Consider the following 19974-nt stretch of genomic DNA (forward strand, 5'->3'; position numbering starts at 1 on the left):
TTTCTTGCAATAGTAGGAATGTATCACTGAATTTGGATACACTGAAAAACTGCTGACTGACAAAATATTGGATAATATAACTGACTATCAATCAGAAAGAGTACCACATACTGTCTCAGTACAGAAAGTCCAATCTATACCCTCTTATTGACAGTCTCAGTATTCCAATATTTTGTCAATCAGCTGTTTATAGAATTTACTCTCTATAATGAGAGTACATCCTATTCTCTCTGCAATAGAGTATTCTTTAGTGAGGTCCACGTTTTAATGGCAGTGTTTGATTAGTAATGGTATTGCTATCCTTGTCTTTCATTCAACAAAGCGGATAGTGCTATCTCTTTGCTCTGTTGCCAGATCGTCTTTTAACAATGTAGAATTAATAATTAATTGATTAAATATTTTGATTGATTAAAAATTATGTAAATTGATTATGAAATTATTGAAAAATATAATTGATTATTTTGAACGAGAATGACCAGTTAATATTACATCAATACACCTGTATGGGTCCTTATCACAGAGACAAGTTCTCACAGAGACATGTAGTGTTTTTGAACGATATTAGTGTCACAGAGACAAGTATTTTTATAAATGGCAGTCTCACAGAGACAAGGTGAGTCTCACAGAGACAAGGTCAGTCTCACTGGAACAAGAAAAGGGGTAGAGTCCCATTCGAAAAAGTGGAGTGTCACAGAGACAAGGTCAGTGTCTCACAGGAACAAGGTTGGTGTGGTGTGTTGCCTACACATGAAGATGAAGGCATTCCATTTGCTCTAATAAATTTTAATATATATACATATATATTAAGGTGACATGAATAGAATAGAATGACTGCCTTTATTTTTTTTTAGAGAGCGAAGTTAGGGCGCAGTCGACCCTCTCTTACACTCAACTCTCTATCAAGTATTATAACAATACAAAAAAATACAAATAATATGATTAAAAACAAACAATAGTTAAGTTATCTACTTATTTAAAATAATAACAAATTTTAAATTATCAGCTACCGTTTATAGAAGGCATTGACAAGACGTTCGGCAACATTTTTCTCCTATCTTTCTCCACTGATCATTATAACGTGGACCTCACTATACATTCTGTGCTGTCAATGTGATTATTAGCTGAAATATGCACTACAAATTACATCCAATATAAATGTCATTGATTTTGGATGTTGATTCTGTTGTGCTCTTGAAGATGCGATCAAAGATGTTGTGCTTTATCTAGTTTTCTACTGCAAGTAATGCAGTAATCAGAAATACTGTTTGGGCTATAACCCAAATTATGTTGTAAGCTTAATTATATCCCAGCTTGCTTCGTGACTTGGGGTGGCCACTAACGATAGGATAAGTGTTTTGAACATGTGTATGATAATCATCATACATGTTGTGTCATCAGCTAAAGGCTTGGAACGAAAAACAGCTGTTTGACAGCAGCTTTTAACATAAAATAAACAACCAATAACACTAAATAATAATAATTTTATTAATGGAGACAACAGGATAAACCCATTTTGCCTCCTTCACACAATACAATATTTTCAACACATTATACAATTTGAAATCCAAGAAGATAAAAAATTAATATGAAAGAATACAAATATTCATTGAAGTAATCGTAAAGAATAAAAATTGATTATAAGAGTAATTATTAAACAAAATTGAATCAAATAATAATAAAAAGAGAAAAAAGAAGAAGAAAGAATGAAGAGAGAAAGGATGTCTGTGTAAAACCAAGAATGGTAGGGTTAATAAACCACTAGCTAGAATGGTGGCCCACTAGAATTGTGGGTTAAATAAACCACTGGAAATAGTATATTTCGCACCTAGAGCAGAAAATGAGATTTTTCCAGCTCGAAATCGGTTTTCAGGTCCGAGGACTAGAAAAGATTGAGAGCTGGAAAAACATTTTTGCCCGTGGTGCAAACGATATTTTTCGCCACACTACAGGTATTGCTGAGAAAATAAATAAATAATACAAAATAAAGAATACTCGTTAAGCTATCGTACCTATCTCTTGATTTTAGTGGTAGAAGATTTGCAGTCAGGATTTCAGATTCTTTTAAAATTTAACTTGGAATACCACAGTCATCTTCAAGCATTTTTGAAAATTCGGAATGCACTAATCAACAATAAATAATTGAATAAAAATGGTTGCGAAGCGAATTAGTTTGATTCGAAACTGGAACTGAAATCATGGCGACTTCAGCTGATGATGAAAGTGGACACTCGCCCGATCTAGCGGATGACTTATTAACTACTTCCATGAGCGGCTGGAAAGAGACAACTTTCTGGCCTAGACCGGAAAAGAAACCCTTTTCTGACGTCATCTGCAAACAAGGTCTTTCAGATCTACGTAGGGACTGGAAAACAGCTGCTCTCTGTGCAGTGTGGCGAAAAGCAAATTATGATAAAAAAAATATTTAACCTCAAATAGAGCAGCGATGAAAAAATAGTCCAACAGAAAATCCAAGACATAAATCTAACCACAAAAAATGTTGTTCACTGACGACATAACATGTATGACGAACGTGTGTGTTCACACATGCTCAACACACTTGTCCTGTCTTTATTGGCCACCCATGGGTTGAAATAATTAAACAATGTGAAGGATAAAATTTGTATCAATTTATTGCATTTCAACATTCAACTTTACTAATATTATGCAAAATCATAACGTTTGAATAAAAAATTAAACGCTAACTGTTAAGTAGGCACTTTGTACACAATAAAATTGAAGTTAACTATCCATAAACTCTACTTACTGAAAGCTAAACAAATTATTATTTACATAATGAATGTACAGGTATACATCAATTAAGTAGATATATCACAGTATTTTGTCAAACACCACTGAGATTCTATAGGTTCGACAACACCTTTTAGCTTTGTGAATATGGAAGCTCTATCAATATTAAATATATTTTAATTGTCTATCAACAGAAAAATGTATTTTGGAATGAATAAACATGATTTGTATCTCAAACAGATCAATGAACAAGCATGTTTGATATGATGTGCTATAATGTATTCAATAAAACGAATAGTTAATTCAAGATAATGATTTTTGAGATTGATGAAATTTGGATACAAAATCCCATGTTGAAGACTAAGCACTGAGAGCCGTTGATGAAATAGTGTCTCAACTAAATTACTATTCTCACAAATGACAAAAGTTTTCTGGAAAACTAAATTTAAAAGGTGTTATGCTTTCAACTCTTAAATACTAACAATAGTAATTGAACAAATATACTCCTCTTGGAAATGATTTTTTTTCATTTTCTTCGAATGAATACTCATGCATGTGAATAAACTCATATAAAAAAAATATTCAATGCATTTTCTAAGACAAATTAAAAAAATATATTCAATGCATTCTCTAAGACACAAATTAAAAAAAATATATATTATAAAATTGAATAGAATGGAGCAATCAATTCAAATTGTATGCATAAAAATTTGCAAACTATAGACGAATAATGCAAACTGAACTGGTGATGTCAATTTGTGACTTAAGATTGACTTTCAAATAACATAGATGATAAAACATTAATCAATTTAAATTGTTTGCAAAGAATTTTGCAAACTATAGAAGAATAATGCAAACTGAACTGGTGATGTCAATTTGTGGCTTAAGATTGACTTTCAAATAACATAGATGATAAAACATTATTTGAGGTAAGGTTTGAAGGAATGTCTATTGTCAAATGTCTAGTACTGGACATGTAAATATTACAAAAGTGTAATTCCCTTACACACAAAATATAGAACTTTGAACTTATAGAGCAAACTTTGAAAAATATAGAGCTTAAAGACAGCTGATCCAAATCTTCTTATTTCATAGTTTGCGTAGCCTATTACTCGTGTCTACAAGTTAAACCTGAAGGTGCGTACAGACTTATGCGTCACGAGCATGCGCATTTCATATTTCATCATCTGATGCTATGCGTACTATACCTGTATCTTACTGATTATGTACAACTACAGATATAATAAGAATAGCATCAGCTGATGAAAAGTGAAATGCGCGTGTTCTAAAAGTCTGTATGCATCTTTACAAAGGAGCTTGGAATGTTTACAAAATTTCAACAATAAAAAATAATGAATATCAAAAACTAATTAAGTACCGAAGTATATAGATTTTGGAAAAGCAGTGCTAAAAAGCACAAAGTAAAGTGGAAAAGATAAAAATATTGATAGGAATGAGTTGACTAGATGTCATGCATATTTATTAAACTCAAAGCTATGAAAATTGAAAAAAATATTTCGTACAACATATTGAAATTCAGAGGTATGGTTTCAGTGGAAAACATTCTGGCAACATATACAAACAGGAATAACAAATCTTTTACATCAACTGGCCTAAATATTGATCTATGAAAGTATCGTAATGTAGTAGCCTACATATACTGAAATTATTCTATACGGTACTATTATAATATCTAATGGAAATCACCAGATCAGTTGTAATACATAATGTAATAAATTGCACATACAAATAAATAATATTAAATTAATTCCGAAATAACTACTTGACGAAATGTACGAGAAAACTAAAAATGAGGAAGATGTAAAAGTAAGTCTGCAAGTTTTCATAAAGTTACATGCCAAAATAATACAGGGAATTGAACTTTTGGAATGTTTTGGATGATAGAATAACTATGGCATGAAAAATTGATTTCAAACTGTCTTGATCAATTAGAATGTTCTGCCTCAGTCTGTCTCTTGAATATCAAAATGATATAAGATACAATATCAGTTGAATGTAAGATTTGGAATGTAATTGAGAAATTCATTAAAATAAAAATGTTTTTCTACAGTTTAAATTGGAACCTCACTCGATACGTCAACCCAATCAGCCAAACAGCTTAGTGTGGCTAAGAACTAAGTTTAGGTCTCAGTTGTAGAACTTATGTCTGTGTGCATATTTAAATTGTCAAGTAGTTATTTCCAGAATCTAGTGGAACATCTAGTGGAATGCAAAGTATAATTAATGGAAAGAAAACTCAAACTTGAAATGATTGAAGTTAGAGAGCAGTTGATTCAACTGATCGTGGCAGGCAAGGCAGAATTGGCAGCGGAACTGACTCCCCAGCAATCGACGAGCTCGAAACACCTGCAAAAAAGAACAAGCAATTGTAACAAAAATTGAAATAACAAGAACTAATAGGGCCGTTTTCCAAGCTCGGAATTTAGCTAAGTTCTAGACTTTAACCGGCTTTAAACTCTGGAGTCAGAAAATTGGCTTTCTGAGTCAGAGCGTTAACGTAGTCGAGGACTCAAATAGACCCTGGAGTTAAAAGATCACGTTAGACCCTGCAGTTTATAATTTCGCTTTCTGAGTGAAGGGCTTATAAGTCCAGGACTTGAATTAGATTCTCGTCTCTTTTCGAGTCAAGGATTCATCAAAAATCGTCAAGTCCAGAACTTAAAACAGCGTGATTTTAAACCCTCGACTGGGGTAGGGTTTAAATTTAAGTTCTAAACTTAACCGAGCAAACACAATTCAGTTATTGTTTTGGAGTAGATGAATAGCCAAATAAATGTCATGAAATACCTAAATTATTTGAATTAGTCCATCTAAATTCATAATAGTTTGCAAGTTTATTTTGGAATAGAGTTCTTCATAATATTATGCATAAAAAACGAACCTTATTTTACGACTCTAACATAACCTAAAAATGTTCAAGAAAAATAATACAAGGATTGCCTTGGAATTTTATCTCCCAATGTGAATATTATTTATCAATGCCATATTCAACATATTATTAATAATAATATAACAATAATAAATTATTATTCCATTTTGTTTAAAACAAATACGTTTTCCAACTCAATAGGTAGCATACTAAAATTTTTATTTCAAAATCAATGATGACATAACGTGAAATGAAATGTTCATTTTTCTTATTCATGTTTCAACAGGTTAGGTTTTGCTTTGAATTTATAGACCCACACCATACAAAGAAATCGAATCGTATTTTCACAAAATAGTTTGGAGAGCATTTGAATTATCCCGCTGCAATCAGCTGTTTTGCTATAGGCCTGATGCCAAAAATACAACAGCAAAATATTGAGAATTTCGCTCATGTTTACTGCGTTAAAGTCCTGGACTTAAATAAGTCGAGAACTTAATAGACCCCGGAGCTTAGAACATAAACCCGTGACTCAGAAAGTTGATTTAGACCCGAGAGCTTATTTTAGTTCTGGACTCTGTAAGTCCCGAACTTATAGATCCCGAGCTCGGAAACCGGCCCGGCCCATAGAGTAATATTCGAAGTATAAATCAATTTCAATTTAATTTCTATGGTAACCGATTCTTTAAAAATTCAGGTGAAGTGATGACATTTGAAAATCGTTTTAGCATTTGAAAAAGACTTTCAAATAGAAACAAAATGATGAAACTTAAGACAACACAGCCAATGTGAATTCTATTAGAAATCTAATTCAATAATTTTCAAGCTAATTTATTCCCTAATAAAATTAAATTCCCGAAACCTTAGTTTTCAGTACGGGACTTCACGACCCATCTGATTTCTATTCCTATCAAAAAGGCCTACGCTCTATTTTTCGCTCTTCATCTCAAAATTAGTTCATAGGCCACTGGCTTCTATGAAATCTGGCAGCACTGTACTCCATAAGCGCAACGCTGTAATCAGAGCTTTGCAAAGACTATAGAGAAGAGATATAATTTAAAGCTGTTTCAAGATTGGAAAAGGCTAAAAATTGAATGCAAACCCAAAAATTGAAGATATAATAATTGTCAGTTCTAGTAGAAAATCATCTCTAAATAAGTTCTGATATTGGAGAATACAGAAAGAATAAAGAATATTTTTGATTCCCTATCAAAATTATCCTATTAGAATTGAAAATAGTTTTAGCATAGAAAAAAAATGATGAAAACAAATGAATATATTCATTTATTTATTTGTCTATACAATTACAAAACATATGAATAAAAATCATATAAATCAGTAAAAATCAGTAAGTATTAAAAAAATAATTCAGTTTCTATGCCTGTGCAAACAGTCATTGCAAATAGTTTGTGCAAACCTTAGATTGCTGCATTGCTCTTATGAAGCACAGTGCTGCCCGATTTCACTGAATCCAGAGAACCTGTGAGCTAATTTTGTGAGAGAAACAGAGATACAGACAGCGTATGCCTTTTTGATAAAATTAGTATATGGCAACAGTGTGCTCCTTTTGTTATATTGGAATAACATTAGCCATAAAGCCCCGTGCTGCAAACTCAAATTCAAGTTAAAATTATTTTATTCATAAAAAATTACATATTTATAAAATATAACAGTGTTATGGATTAATTGGATATTCTCCATCATGGATGATTTGTCCGTGTGCAGGGAGGAGTCGCAAATTATCAGACAGAGCAAAACACTAGAAATAATACAAACTATGAATAATAATGAAATTTAAAAGAATAATAACAAAGTTTATTATAATGATAATAAACTAATGTTTGCAGAAACTTTACTAGATTACTAATGAGCATGGTAGTCAATCAATCAATCAAGAATATTCTTTATTCCAGAAATACAGTAAGTACAAAAATGATGAATAATATAAAATATAAAATACGAATAATTATGTACTTAAATTAAGTTTCCATATTATAGGTTATGGAATGAGCCTACATGGGCACTGTGGCCTGTGCGTAGACTCGAGTTGAAATTTCAAGTAGGTATAGTGAATCTTTACCAAGGTGGATGGGAATGAAATAGTAAAAATTAAATCTCAAAAACTTGAGGTCCAGGCTGGAGTACTCAAGGCTCAATTCTGGGTCCCTTACTGTTTCTGTTGTATGTGAACCAATTACCAAAGAGTTAAAAGATCACAGAGCTCTGTTGTTTGCTGATGACACATCGCTTATCTTTAACAATTATTTATTAGATAGTCTAGAAATAAATGCTTTTACTGGAGTACAGTCAATTGTCCAATTCTTGAAGCAAAGGCAATTAACAATAAATAGTAAGAAATGTCAATTCCTACAATTCAAAAGTAAATATAATTCAGTAGAGGATAGAGAAATAAATGTGTTTGTAGAGGAAATGAATTCGACCAAGAAGGAGAAAGTAGCATTCTTGGAATTTTATTGGACAGGAAATTAACATGGCATCCTTACATTGAGAGGATATGTAATAAGATATCATCTGGGGTATTTGTCCTGCGGCAGCTTGCTAGGCTGAATGATAAAAAAACTACTGTTAACTGCTTACCATGGACTTATACTATCTCATATTAGGTATGCTATTCTAGTATGGGGTAATTCATCTCAACAAAATATGGACAGAGTGTTTAAGATTCAAAAGAAGGCACTCAGATGTATAGAGAAAGTGAATAGGTTAGACTCTTGTAGGCCTTTATTAAAAAGCTTGGTCTATTAACTGTGCCATCTTTGTATGTATATGAAGTTGTAATGCATGTGAAAACGAGTGGTGTGATCCAGAATTCAGATGTTCATGAGTATAATACGCGAAACAGAGCAGATTATCATATAATGGGTCACAATAGTAGGTTATTTGAACAAAAACCAGATTATATTGGTAGGAATTTTATAACAAGCTACCTCAAATCTTGAAAAGTAATGATGATTGAAGATTTTCAAAAAACAAATGAAAAAATATTTAGTTGATAAGGCTTTTTATAGTGTACAAGAATTCCTTTCAAACCTAAACTAGGTTGAACTACTTAGTGTTAGAATTATTATGTAATAACATGACTTGTCTTATACTCCATGACTGGAGTCTTTAGGACGTAATCTTAAAAAAAAAAAAAAAAAAAAAAACTTCATAAGCGCAACGCTGTAATCTGAGCTTGCAAAGACTATAAAGAAAGATATATAATATAAAGCCGTTTCAACATTGGAAACGACTAAAAATTGAAGATATAATAATTGTCAGTTCTAGTAGAAAATCATCTCTAAATAAGTTCTGATATTGGAAGAATACAGAAAGAATAAGGAATATTTTTGATTCCCTATCAAAATATCCTATTAGAATTGAAAATAGTTTTAGCATAGAAACAAAATGATGAAAACAAATGAATATATTCATTTATTTATTTGTCTATACAATTACAAAACATATGAATAAAAATCATATAAATCAGTAAAAATCAATAAGTATTAAAAAAATAATTCAGTTTCTATGCCTGTGCAAACAGTCATTGCAAATAGTTTGTGCAAACCTTAGATTGCTGCATTGCTCTTATGAAAGCACATATGAATATATTCATTTATTTATTTGTCTATACAATTACAAAACATATGAATAAAAATCATATAAATCAGTAAAAATCAGTAAGTATTAAAAAAATAATTCAGTTTCTATGCCTGTGCAAACAGTCATTGCAAATAGTTTGTGCAAACCTTAGATTGCTGCATTGCTCTTATGAAGCACAGTGCTGCCCGATTTCACTGAATCCAGAGAACCTGTGAGCTAATTTTGTGAGAGAACAGAGATACAGACAGCGTATGCCTTTTGATAAAATTAGTATATGGCAACAGTGTGCTCCTATCGTTATATTGGAATAACATTAGCCATAAAGCCCCGTGCTGCAAACTCAAATTCAAGTTAAAATTATTTTATTCATAAAAAATTACATATTTATAAAATATAACAGTGTTATGGATTAATTGGATATTCTCCATCATGGATGATTTGTCCGTGTGCAGGGAGGAGTCGCAAATTATCAGACAGAGCAAAACACTAAAAATAATACAAACTATGAATAATAATGAAATTTAAAAGAATAATAACAAAGTTTATTATAATGATAATAAACTAATGTTTGCAGAAACTTTACTAGATTACTAATGAGCATGGTAGTCAATCAATCAATCAAGAATATTCTTTATTCCAAAAATACAGTAAGTACAAAAATGATGAATAATATAAAATACGAATAATTATGTACTTAAATTAAGTTTCCATATTATAGGTTATGGAATGAGCCTACATGGGCACTGTGGCCTGTGCGTAGACTCGAGTTGAAATTTCAAGTAGGTATAGTGAATCTTTATGAAGGGGGAGAAGAAAGAGAGCCAAAATTAATTCAATTTGAGGGTAATTTCATTCAAATGAATGTCATAGTTTTGTATCGCAGAAAGTCATTCTGTATTGTAAAGTCCGTCTGTATCGTATATAGCCAGTCTCTATCGTATAGAGTCAGTCAGTATTGGTATAGAGTCAGTAAAAGTAATGTTAATTTTGCAGTCAGGTGAGTCCGCCGCCCGCCAAGACCAGAGCCACAGCCTCCTCCTCACTTATCTCAAACAACCAATATTTTAATATTTTTTTGAAAATTGGGAGACTTACAGCTGAAAAAATGTTATTTCAAAAAATAAATGTAAATGTTAGAACTTTTTCAAGTTTAGACACCAAACCCTAGTATAATGAACTTGAAAATTAAAATAGTATTATAGTACCCTTTTTTGAAATTAATATAAAATAATAGATTAAAAATACAAATTAAAACAACGACTAGTTTCGATTAGTATTTTTAATCTATTATTTTATATTAATTTCAAAAAAGGTACTATAATACTATCTTATAAATAAAAATAAGTAGCCCTGATTACATACATTTTAGAAAAATAAATAAGTTTCAGTTTACCTGAGTAATGATTTATGTCATAATCGAGATCATGTGGCAAGGGCCTACCGACTGAGAGATGCATTGCCAATCCTTCCAACCAAACTTCCATTACTTCAAAAGGTGGCCTGAAAAAAGTACAGAAAGTCAATTTTAGCTTTTTTAGTAAGGTTCAGTCCTCTAATAAGGGTCGAAACACACGAGACGTTTTTTCAGACGAGTCGGTACGGCACAATAGGACAGGAAGTTCTCCGATTGGCTGATTCTTGATACGCCAATCCAATAAACCAATCGGAGAGCTTCCTGTCCTGTCGTGTCGTGCCGACTCTTCTGAAAAAAAAAACGCCTCATGTGTTTCGACACTAAATGATTGTAGTCAGTATCATTAGATGATTGGAAAATGAGGCTCAAAATGCAAAAATATTAAAAATATTGTAAGCAAATTTTTATCGATTTCAAGTTCAGACACCAAACCCTAGTGTCCCGGCTGGTGTTTCTAATGTAACGCATTCAAGTTGGATTCCCATATATCAGTATCAGTGAACGGTACAGTGAAAATAGCATTACTATGAGTTCTAATGAGATTATTCATACTAGCTTGCCTGAATCGAGTGGGAATAGCCCCATTGGAAAAATATTTTCACTGTACCGGACACGATCACTGAAGGAATTCGCCTCAAGATTTATAAAGGTGCGTACAGACTTGAGCGCCACGAACACACGCATTTACTTTTCATCAGCTGATGCTACGCTTTTATATCGGTACCTTACTGTTTCTGTACAGATACAGATAATTCAATTCAATTTATTATAATGGAATAACACTTGAAAAGTTCAATAAAATTCCATATAACTACTGAAATGCAATAAATATGTAACAGTCACGCTACTATGTCTACAAATTTACACATTGTGAAGAATCAACTCAAATTAGGAATTAATGAATCAAAATCCCATTTTTACAGTTCGGACATTATTATAATTCCAGGATAAATAAACTTATTAATCACATGGAGTAAGGATATTCATAGGAAAAATTAACATAGAATATTCAATGCAATCGTCAGAAGTATAATGACGTATGGGGCAGAGGTTTGGGTGACAAACAAGAGAGCAAGAGATAAGATAGGTGCTGTTGAGATGGATTACTGGAGGAGATGCTGCGGGCTTACCAGAATGGACAGAGTGAGAAACGAGGAGATAAGAAGGAGAATGAAAGTGGAATGGGATATTATAAAGTTGATTGAGGATAAAAGTTTGATGTGGTATGGCCATGCTAGAAGGGCGAGTGCTAGCAAATGGATAGGGATGGTGACTGATTGGAGTCCAATTGGGCGAAGGAAAAGAGGAAGACCTAAAAGATCATGGAGAAATGAGGTGAATGAGGCTATGGAGGCCAGGAATTTAAGGGATGGTGAATGGGAGGATAGGCAAAGATGGAGGTCTCGACTAAAAGAGGGAAGACGGTGAATCACTGTAAAATCCTATATATATAGGATTTTTTATTTATCTGTACATTAATAAGTTTATATATATATATATATATATATATATATATATATACATAAATAAGTTACAGATAAATAAAAAACTGTTCACCAGCCTCATTTCGTGGAATTCCTAGGGGTTGCTCTGGATCAGCAACTTTCTTGGAATTGCTATACTGATCAGCTCTGTGGAAGGATTGCAACTGGAGTCTTTGCACTCCGACAAATTAGAATATTGAAACTCACAATGGCAGTAGTCTATCACTCACTCATAGTGTCACACATCCGCTATGCCATTATTGTGTGGGGTGGGACGTGCCAGAATTTGGGGAGGGTGTTTGAGCTCAAAAAAAAACTATTAGAGGTATTATGCCTTCAGAGTTCCTGTAGGAACCACCTCAAAGAACTAGGCATACTAACCGTTCCCTCTATTTATATCTAAGAGGTGATTATGCATGTTGAAAGAAAGACTATGGCTAGAAATTCTGATTCGCAAGGATAAAATACACGAAATAGAGGAGACTATGCTTCACTGTATCACAGAACAGCTCTTTTTGAGAAAAAACCAACATACATGGGCCTTAGATTTATTAGAAGACTCATTTGATAAATTGTGAAGATATCAATGTTTTTGAGGAGTTGAAAAGCTTTTTGATGGTTGGAGTATTCTATACCATGGAAGAGTTTATGTGTAGAGAGGGTTCCTTTGTGTGATTGTTTCTTCTTTTTTTGTGTTACCGTATGTATTAAAAGTTTTGACATATCCTATAGTCTAATTTAGAGTCTCTGGGAAGCTTTAAAAACAAACAAACAAATATTGAGATGACCTACCTTTTATCAGGGTTGAGATCACAACAAAGAAAAGCTATCTTGTAGAAGTGTTGTGGACACGACGCACAAAACTTCTCCTTAAAAACATTTTGGTTGAGCCCGAAATCCGAGTTTCTTGGAAGATAATCTGGATCCGCATTAACTCTGCCAATTATCTGCAAAAAGTCGAAATATTCGTTATTGATTCATTCAATAAGTACATCATCAAAATGATAGGAAGAGAAAAAATAAGGTAACCTTGTGCTATTCCTCTCCCAAATTTAGATAAGGTTGCACATAGTCCGAAATAGGTTGAGTCTTTTAGTTGTTCACTTCACAAAATTTTCAGTTCTTAATTATTTTCAAGATGTAGATTTTTAAATTTAGATGTTTCAAAACCAAATTATTATCATTTTTAACTATGAACTGTTAATATTACATCAGATATCAGCTATCTTCTATGGAATTTGGAAAGAGGTTTTTAAGTAGATCTTAAAATTTAGATGCTTCAAAACCAAACGTAGAAGAAATATTTCACATTATTATCACAAAATATTATTAGCTCTATGAGATTCTAGCTTCATTAACTGTAACAAAAAAGACCAATATTTGGATTGAAAGAAAGGCTCTAATTAGCAAAATTGAACACGAGTGATGAAACAAGAAATAACAAACTATGGTAACTGCTGCATATTAAAAATCAGCTGTATTAATCATACCATTAATCAACATAATGTGACGGTTACACAAAAGCCGGCTAAATTTTAACCGTGATTAATTTCACGAGAACCAATCAGAGAAGCCGTATTTTCAAACACGCCTTCTCTGATTGGTTCTCGTGGAATTAATCACGGTTAAAATTTAACCGGCTTTTGTGCGACCGGGCCAATATCGTAAATACCGTACTCCTATTCATATTTATTTACTTGGCATGAACATAATACATACTAAATATAAAATTGTCATACAATATATTCAGAAACAAAAGCAATTACACAATAGAAAGTAGAGTACTAGATAATATAATGACCATTTTATTGGCCTCACTCACAACTTAGGCTCAACTCACACTACCCCGACTCGAATCGTACGACTCCAGTCGAGGATACTCCAGTCTCTCGACCTTACGACTTTCTTGCTCATTGTCACTACTTCAGTTCCATACTACTCTATTTTCTAACCATACTTTAATAAAAAATATAAGATCTAATTCGTCACTAATTTGCATGTAAGAAATTTTATAATATAATAATGAGATGGCATTCTCAAATTGACAATATATCCAAGAAACTCCAGGCATTAAGCGCTAAAATATATTATTTACATAAGAACATCCCTGTTGATTACCTGTATTTAATTTATAAGTCGTTAATAGAAACCATTATAAGATATGGAGTTGTGCAGCAAATTACTTATTATTGAGAGTAGAGAAAATACAGTTGAGGATCCTAAAAGTTATTGCGTCTAGAATACCTCATCTAAACTTGAACAACCATCAAACCCTACAAATTTTTTATCAAACCCTGACACCAAGAAATTTTCACACCTTCAAAATAATAGTATATTTCAAAAATAATTTCCATTATAGATTTTTAGCTCATTTTATATATACTTAATTTTAATTTAACGTTGTGAATAATTTTGTTTTGTTCTGGCACCTGCTGAAAAATTCACGGGTTTAGCAGGACCCAACAATGTAAAAATGTTTTTCTAATAAAACTGATTGATTGGATTATTATTCGTATTATTGTCTTATCTAAAATGATAAAACATCACTTTCATGAAACATAACCTCACTTTCATTAAAAATGCACGGTACTACGCAACTCAAGTCGAGGCTCGACGCTCGACTCAGTCTCACAGTCGTGAGGTCGCGGAGACTAGAATCGACTGGTCTGAGTGTCACCATTTGAAAACACATGCTGCGTCGAGAAGAGACTAGAGTCGCAGTCTCTTCTCGACTTGAGTCGCGTAAGTGTGAGTTAAGCCTTATAGAGAAATAACAAAAAATAGACCTTACCTCACACAAGACAATGCCGAAAGAGAATACATCAACCTTTTCATCATACTTGTTGCCTTTCATCATTTCCGGTGCCATCCAGTAGGGATTTCCCACGACGGTGTAACGCTTTTTTCGTTCGGATCGCCTTTGTCCAGCCACAGATCTGCCTTCACAGGGCACTACACGCCGTGGATTCTGGATCACACCACATCTGTTCACTCTTCCGCGGTCGCAGTCACTTTGCGAAATGATTCTCGCCAATCCGAAATCGGCAACCACAACAGTTTTATCCTAAGAAACGACAAAAATGATATTCAATAGCCAAAAATTATGTTTTAATGGGGGAGGTTGAGTTTATAAGTTTTTATGCTTTTAAATGGCAATTTATGTTGATATTATTAGAAATGTTTGATTCTTGAATAATAAACACAAATAATGAAAAGTTATTTGATCAGCTGTTTTAGCACACTTGAAATTTGGACAATATGAATGTGAACAATGCTTGTCGTCGTCGACTGCGGAAATTAACGCACAAACGAAAATGCACCTTTGCTGTGTGTAAAATACTGAAGATACGGTAACATTTATGTACATCATGTTTAAATAAATGTATTTCAGTATAAAATTTATGGTTGATAATCTTAGTTCTGAGTAGTTCTTAGTTCTGATATTTATTTATTTATTTATTTATTTATTCCATAAAAAACATAGAAAGGCTCACAGACAAACTCCAGTACCAGCCTTAATGACACATTTGATAGTGTAACGTTACAATTAAAAAAGAAAATAAGAGAAAAGAAAATAATATCGCAATTCATTAAATATTCACAATTCAGTAGGCTATAACTAATAAAATTAGAAGAGAACGATATATTGGTCAGATTCAGAAAGTTAGTAAAAGGGTATAGGATGAAAAATATTAGTTGTGGTTGAAAAATTTAGTTCTTCATGATTGTTTGAATAACACAACACATTAACAGACACTGAGTCAAAAATTCATACAACATGAATAGACTTTCTTGTCTGCAAGTCGTAGTTTTAGTGTTAACACCTGATGATAAGTTTGGATTTGATTGAGGGAAGCATATCAGTTGATGAAATATACAAGAATACAACACTAGAATAAGACAACTTGACATACTTCTCTGACTAGACAGTTATGCGAGTTGAGATCCCTATGAATTATGTTCATGGAGTGTAGGTAAGTCATGCCTGCAGCTATATCTTTAGCAAAATTGACTCTCTGTTCCCAGGGCAAGGGCTCACTCAGGTCGTGGATGAGAGCCTTCAAGGTGCCACCAGATATGAACTCTGTGACAAGGTGCAGCTTCTTCTCTTTATAGAGGACACCAATGAACCTCAAAACGTTGTCGTGATGGAGACTTCGCAAAACGGCAACCTGCAGAACAAAAATATATTTATAAACTTGTATATCTAATAAATGAAAGTAAACTTATAACTAAGTTATAACTTTAATAAATGAAAGTTAGAAATTTATACAATTATAATCCGTACAAAATTACTTTTGACTTGAAGGAATATGCGGGCGCGGGTAGCCGTCTAGTTGTCACTCCGACTACTTGAAACCGGGTCATTTTGGCCATAGGCAACTACTTGTACCCTCGTAAAAATATACCATTGCCCCCGACTACTTGACACCTACTGGACTAAAGGTGCCAACTAGTCATGACCGTAAACGACAACTAGACACCTTGCACCCTCGCGTCAGTGTGTCCCCCCGACTAGTTGTCACCTCCTTAGAAAGGAGACAAGTAGACGGAGATTGCTCACATCTACATGAAACCTTGCACGCTGGCGTCAAGGTGTCACCCTGACTACTTGTCACCTACAGAGCACCAGTTGGCACAACTTACACCCCCGCGGCGTGGGGAGGAGGGATCAAGCAATTTTTATTACTGGTTATGATGTAGAATTGAATTCTAAGCATTTTTGGTTCAGTAACATTTTTCCGTCAAACGCACGGTTCGGGAGATATTCGCCGTCTTTGCTATTTTTAGAACAAATTTTTTCAAGTTGGTTGAAAACAGAAAAAATGAATAATCAACCCTTTTGATGACTGAACCAGATGTAGAACACAATTCTAAACACATTTTGTTCAGTTATATTTTCCCGTCAGAAGCACCGTTTACAAGTAAATTGAGCCTAATGCTAGGACAGTCAAATTTTCATCCATCAATGATATGGTAGATGAAGCTATATCAACTGAGGTATTACATGAAGTCTGGTAATTAATATGAGGATTAATATGAAATACTGCATTTATTCAAATGCTAATGAATTGGTAATTATTATTAAACGAAAATCCCAATTAAATGCTGTGAATCACCCCGAAGACTTCTGCTACTAAATACTGACAACAGGGTAAGTAGCTAAATGGAAATTCAATGAGCGCTACTATATGGGCTGACAACTAATTTTTGTATAGTAGCGCTCATCGAATTTCCATCTAGCTGTTTACCCTGTTGTCAATATTTGCAGTAGCGGAAGTCTTCGGGGTGATTTACAGCATTTAATTGGGATTTTCGTTTGATAACACTTGTAACAAATAGCCATTGATACACAACTAACCTTGAAACAAAACTCTGTGATAAAATACATTCCACTTCGATCAAATACGAAAACGTATCTTTCGGTGTGAACGATCCGTAGCTCAAGTATCCTACGCTGGGATACGTGCTACGTCGACCGAAGATGTCGCAAAAGCTACGCTACAGCGGTGTGAAATGGCCTAAAGCAGTGGCGGCGCTTGACCTGAACAGTTGGGTGGACCAGTGGTGGGAATTGTTAGGGGTGCTTTATGAAGCATATTCAACTTTACAAGTTGTTACGCAGGTAGTCTATGTCATTATCCTATGAACTAATTGTAGATATAACTTGTCGAAGTAGACCTGACCTCATTTAATCATGATCACCACACACTTATACAGCACTTCACAATAAAATCACGCCTTTAAATTCACAATCAGCAATCACTACAATTGTACTTATTGTTAGACTAATTAATCTATGCAAATATTAGCAGAATAGTAGCTAAAATTATCAATCTGTTACTTTATAAAATGATAAAACAACCTGTTTGCCAATTCGGATGCTATTCACATGATGGGATGTAAACAAAGCTATAGCGCTCAGCAGTCCAAGCGAGAATACTGTGAATCAACGACCAATGGGCCAGCTTAAACGGGCCCACTTGCTCCGTATATCAATGCATTGCTTCCACCCAGTCCAGCGCCGCCGGCTTACGTTGCCTTGCCAATACGTTCTTATGAGAGCTAGAAGGGCTTGAATTGTGGGGCCCTTCAATGTGCTACGTAATGAATCGTGACCATCGTTGAACTCGGTACGTATTCCACGATGGCCACGGATTTGCATGGTCTTTCAACTAGAGTTTTCACCAGTTGACAGTTCAAAATTAATTTATTGAATAATAACTATTAACCACATAACTTAAAGCATTTTAAAATGTACTTTACTGGTTCATTTGGGTGGGTCCGGTCCACTTGGCTCTTATGGAAGCGCCGCCTCTGATCTAAAGTCATTATTGATAATAAGATGAAATGAAAGAGTTGTTGTCAATTCCACATAATTGTCAAATTGGAGAGTGAATTATAAGTTGTAAAAATGAAAGAGATGATGTTAATTCGACATAATTGTAGAATTATGTTGAAATGAAACCATCTCTTTCATTTCACCTCAAGGAGAATCTCTGTTCATATTATAAGCATTATTGATAGGTTAGAGCATTTGTAAAGCAATAAAAATACGATTTGTCTTTCAAACAGCTTATCATGAGTGCAGCTTTAGTAAGACTGTATCTAAGTCGAGATACTCTTATTGAACTCAACACAGACAAACCACCTCACATATCACATAGAAACATACAATACAACACACAACAACATAGAAATGAACATGTGTAAGCAAGATGTGCCTTCACTGAATATGTAAGGGTGGGAAAATAAAAACCAAAAAAGATCGTACAGGTTTTTGATATTTAAAACAAACAATAAATTATTTGTACAAAATTAGAATTATAATTAGAATAACGAAATAATAATAAAACAGATGAATATTTCAAGGGCTACTCGCTTTGCTGCTAGTGAAGATTCATTTGTTGTGGTTATGAAAAATTTAAAACAATGACTCAGTAGTCACCTACCTTTATGAAAATGGCTTCCCAATTTGGCATCCACTGGTATGGATCAAAAAAAGTGATCTAATGAAGTGGGTTCAGATTCCTTCCTATTCAATAATACAATTCTCTTTAAACTGCCCGAACTGTGACAGGAAAACTGTATTATAAAACAAGAACAAAAATCTATCCCCTTCACCAGAACAGCCGGACTTTACTAACAGTCCTATCGAACGAGCTCACACAACACAAAAGTAAAATTTTGGGTATTAATATATAACTCAGTCAATGCCAAACATGAAGCCATTTCAAATACATATTTTTATCAGTCGCACAAGCGAGCACGTTTGTTATCAAAAACAAAAGAGAAGCTACAATAATTTTGATAACAAATGAAATAAACAATCTTTCTGTCGATGACAAAAACACTGTTCATCAAACTTTTCTAAATTAAAACTCTAAAATCCTGATCAATATGAGATGAATATATGATTCATATATATGATATGTCCCATATGACCAGGTGACACATGATACCATAACATGACATAGAAATACATATGTCTGAATAAGCAATACGGTACCTCTTTCAAAAAGTTTTTCTGCGCCTCTTCGTCGACCCTGTAGAGTTCTTTGAGCACCATGACTTCCCCGGTGTCGCGGTGGGTCACCTGATAGACCTGGCCGAAAAATCCTTGACCGAGAAGATCACCTTTCACCAGATCTGAAGCTCTGAAAATCCTCTGGCTTTTCGGATCAACACGGAATGATCTAGTTCGTGACAAATCGTACCCATCGCGACCAGAAGGTGGGGACCTGAAACAACCATAAATATATCATATATGAAGTGATAAACATAACCTATTTTTGTACAATTTCTATCCAAATGTGGGAAAGGAACAGTTTTGGCTT

General features: G+C 33.5%; 1 protein-coding gene across 2 annotated transcripts in view; it reads right to left on the minus strand.

Moving 5' to 3' along the window:
- Nucleotides 1-2605: 2605 nt before the first annotated feature.
- Nucleotides 2606-19974, minus strand: part of LOC111043244 (LIM domain kinase 1) — a 65044-nt gene continuing 47675 nt past the window's right edge. For both annotated transcript variants that reach the window (XM_022328147.2, XM_022328148.2), the window contains 6 exons: nucleotides 19647-19878; nucleotides 16051-16308; nucleotides 14928-15200; nucleotides 12929-13083; nucleotides 10632-10738; nucleotides 2606-5115 (listed from right to left, as the gene is read on the minus strand). In XM_022328147.2, coding sequence (XP_022183839.2) covers nucleotides 5027-5115; nucleotides 10632-10738; nucleotides 12929-13083; nucleotides 14928-15200; nucleotides 16051-16308; nucleotides 19647-19878 — 1114 coding nt within the window. In that variant the 3' untranslated portion in view covers nucleotides 2606-5026. The remainder of the gene's footprint in view (nucleotides 5116-10631; nucleotides 10739-12928; nucleotides 13084-14927; nucleotides 15201-16050; nucleotides 16309-19646; nucleotides 19879-19974) is intronic.

The sequence above is a fragment of the Nilaparvata lugens genome, chromosome X (genome assembly GCF_014356525.2).
Source record: "Nilaparvata lugens isolate BPH chromosome X, ASM1435652v1, whole genome shotgun sequence".
Lineage (NCBI taxonomy): Eukaryota > Metazoa > Arthropoda > Insecta > Hemiptera > Delphacidae > Nilaparvata > Nilaparvata lugens.